The sequence below is a fragment of the Centruroides sculpturatus genome, unplaced genomic scaffold, assembly GCF_000671375.1.
Source record: "Centruroides sculpturatus isolate CEXI.00-Female unplaced genomic scaffold, Cexi_2.0 scaffold2007, whole genome shotgun sequence".
Taxonomy (NCBI): domain Eukaryota; kingdom Metazoa; phylum Arthropoda; class Arachnida; order Scorpiones; family Buthidae; genus Centruroides; species Centruroides sculpturatus.
Window position 1 is genome coordinate 71,629 of NW_019386364.1, and position 3,566 is coordinate 75,194.

At 33.4% G+C, this 3,566-nt stretch overlaps 1 protein-coding gene across 1 annotated transcript; it reads left to right on the forward strand.

The window, feature by feature from the left end:
* Positions 1–234: 234 nt before the first annotated feature.
* On the forward strand, positions 235–2,345 carry LOC111614686 (hydroxysteroid dehydrogenase-like protein 1). The gene has a single exon (XM_023356051.1). The coding sequence runs from the start codon at positions 879–881 to the stop codon at positions 1,827–1,829; it is 951 nt and encodes a 316-aa protein (XP_023211819.1). The 5' UTR covers positions 235–878; the 3' UTR covers positions 1,830–2,345.
* The last annotated feature ends 1,221 nt before the right edge of the window (positions 2,346–3,566 follow it).

A 3,566-nucleotide genomic window follows, 5' to 3' on the forward strand; every position in this document is an offset into this window, starting at 1 on the left:
CTGGCACATTATAGCTTATCTGGAAACCTAATTAAAAATCTAAATTACGCAAGCGTTTACAATGACGTAACCGTGTGAATCCAAGGGAATACGCGCCCCTAAAAAGACATTAAAAATTCAATTAAGAAAATAACATTCTTGTTTACTTACAAATTAATAACTTTTTTATAATGCATAAATAATATTGTAAATAGTTTATTTATTATAAAATTTGTAATAGAAAAACCAGTCAAAATTTTTGCCCAGTAATGGATATTTGCTTCCATATTGACAATTACGTGTAATTAACGATACCAGGAATAAGTTAATCGCGGTGTCACGATTCGTGGGTGCTGCTGCTTATAATTATTTAATGTCAAATTCATTTGTATACAACATAATATACGTGTACTCATTCCAAAGTTTTGAGAAAATAGTAAGGTATCATGGTAGCTATGGATACTGATAAATTCGTACATGTATTGGAGATGATTTTAATTTCGATTGGGATTTTAGCATCATTTTTTTTTTCTGTATAAACTTTTTCGATTATTACGTTTGTTCGTAATTTTTTCTCTTTCTAAATATTATGCTGTTGATTTGAAAAATTATGGAAAACGGAAACAGAATCGCGATTAGAGAGACGAGATGATCTCTCAAGACGTAAACAAATGATTAACCAATCAGAGATCGGCTTGTGAGAGACAACAGACGAGAGACGATGACCAGAATACGGTTCCAGTATTATTAGTCTAAAATAACGAAGCGTCGAAGGTCAGTGACGAAACCTGGTTGGAGCCGTAGGGCGATACAACCAATATAAACATTACTTTTATATCATACACGTACAGTACTCTGATTTCGAAGTTCTGCGATAATAGTTAGAAAGTATAGTAGTGATGGATACTAATAAATTCGTTCAGATATACGAAATGATTTTAATATCGATTGGGATTTTAGCATCATTTATTTTACTGTATAAACTTTTTCGATTATTACGTTTGTTCGTAATTTTTTCTCTTTCTAAATATTATGCTGTTGATTTGAAAAATTATGGAGAATGGACCGTTGTGACCGGTGGAAATTCGGGAATTGGAAAATCTTACGCTTTGCAACTGGCTCAACGCGGAATGAACGTCCTCATCGTTGGCAGAAAGTTGGATACTTTGAAACAGACCAAGAAAGAAATCCAAGACAATTACCGAGTTCAATGTGAGTACCTACAAATTGATTTTACTGAAAACGAAAACATTTACACCAAGTTAAAGCAACAACTAGAGGACAGAAACGTCGGTATTCTGGTTATTTCTGCTGGTATTATTGGTAATGCTCCGTGTTATTTTCTCGAAGAAACCCACGAAAACGTAATTGCCATGATACAATTACACATTCGAGCCGTAGTAAAAATGGTTGATTTAGTTATTCGGTCGATGTTAGCAAAACAGAGTGGTGCTGTAGTTATTGTATCGTCCGCATCTTCGAAATATCCCGAATCATTAATGAGTGTTTATGCATCATGCAAAGCATTTTCAGACCACTTCGGCAGAGCAATTTCTTGGGAATTCAGAAAACACGACGTTCACGTTCAATCACTTGTTCCTTATTACGTCTCGACCAATATGATAAAATCTTTTGAAAAATATCTTGGACCACTAAGATACTTTATATTTTCTAGTGATGAATTTAGTAAAAGCGCCGTGAATACAATTGGAATCCACAACTACACAACAGGGCATTGGAAACACGAACTTCTGAGTATTTTATTGAGTTTTCTTCCTAACTTTCTTCGTGCACATATTGGTAAGAACATATCTGAAGCAATACGTTTTAAGCGATTAAAGAACTATTAGCTTGACATTACACTTCTGAAAACTGTCCATGAACTGCAAGAATCCGAAAAGCTTGTATTCAAGTATATTTTTTATATAGATGATTCTTACAAGCAACTGGAGTACGAAAAAATTATTACGTTTATATGGTTTCTCTATAGATGTGTTATGTTCTGTATATTATTATTGTTAATATTTTAACATTAATGGTAAATAAAGTATGTTACTAGCATTTTTAACATGTCAAAAAGGCAGTGTCCATAATCGCGTTTACACTGATATTTAGACAGCCAGATGGCAAAGCGGAAAGGGAAGATGTCTAAACAATTAAATTCTCAGTCTACCACAGGGGAACGAATCCGTGTGGGGAAGATTTGTAAATAATATTTCATAAATGGTTTGTTAGAGGCTAGCTGAGGCTCTTAACTACTGTAATTTCAATTATGAAACTGTTAATTTTTTTCTTAATTGCGATTGTTAAGTAGCGAAAATTAATGGTGCCACTTGTGGTGCAAGGAGTCGCACTTGTGCTCTAACACAATTACACAAACAATGTTCTAATGGAGAAGAAGGAATGTAATAATATAAGCCATTGATCGCGTGTTTCTATATCTGTAATCTGTAACGGAATGCCTATAACGGCCGTTATTTAAGTTAACCCGTTGGCACGCGCGTGCTCCGTCAAATAGAAATTACGCGCGCTCGGTCAATTAGGCACCAAATTAGAAAATTAATTAATAAAAATTTAGCGTCGAAAAAACGGGTATTTTTACTTTAATCCAGTTTTACGATATGTTCGTAGTCGAATTTAGTGAAAAACTTTAATTTTGTTATAATTTTGTTGATGATTTTAATTTTTTAATATTAGAAGGTAATTAGCATAAATTACAAAGTGTCGTGTTTCATCTTCGCTCCCGTTCAAGGTTATAGTCCTAGATACGCGCCGATGTTTGTTTTTACTTCTACTGGTGTTTCCGCTTTTATTTCACCCTCGTTCGTTTTGGTTACAGACGATGGGGAGACGGGCTACACACATACACAACACAACAGTATACACACATACACAACAGTTAAACACAAAATTGCCACCTACCGCTGAGAATGATGAGAATTACTGAGAATAAAACGAACTGTTTTCAATTAATCAATTTTCTGGAACGTTTACAATCTAAATATATAAAACTAGCTGTTACCCGCGACTTCGTCAGCGGAGGTTTTGCAAGCAAACCCCATTTACATCCAATATTTCAATAACCATAGTAATTGTTATATAACACCTACCGCTGAAGAGAATTGCCGAAAATCAAACGAACTATTTTCAATTTGATCAATTTTCTGAAACGTTTACAATCGTTCTATAATCGAACCAATACGCAATAACAAATTCGAATTTAAAACNTTTTATATATTTCGATTTTTTAACCAAATGTTCGAACCGTTTTAAATTCGAATTTTTTATTGCATATTGGTTCGATTATAGAACGATTGTAAACGTTCCAGAAAATTGATCAAATTGAAAACAATTCGTTTTATTCTCAGTAATTCTCATAATTCTCAGCGGGAGATATTATATAACAATTACTATGGTTGTTGAAATACTGAATATAAATGCGGTTTGCTTGCAAAATCCTTGCGGGCAGAGTCACGTGTAACAGCTAGTCGTTCTATAATCGAACCAATATGCAATAACAAATTCGAATATAAAACGGTTCGAACATTTGGTTAAAAAATCGAAATATATAAAATTATTTATAACAA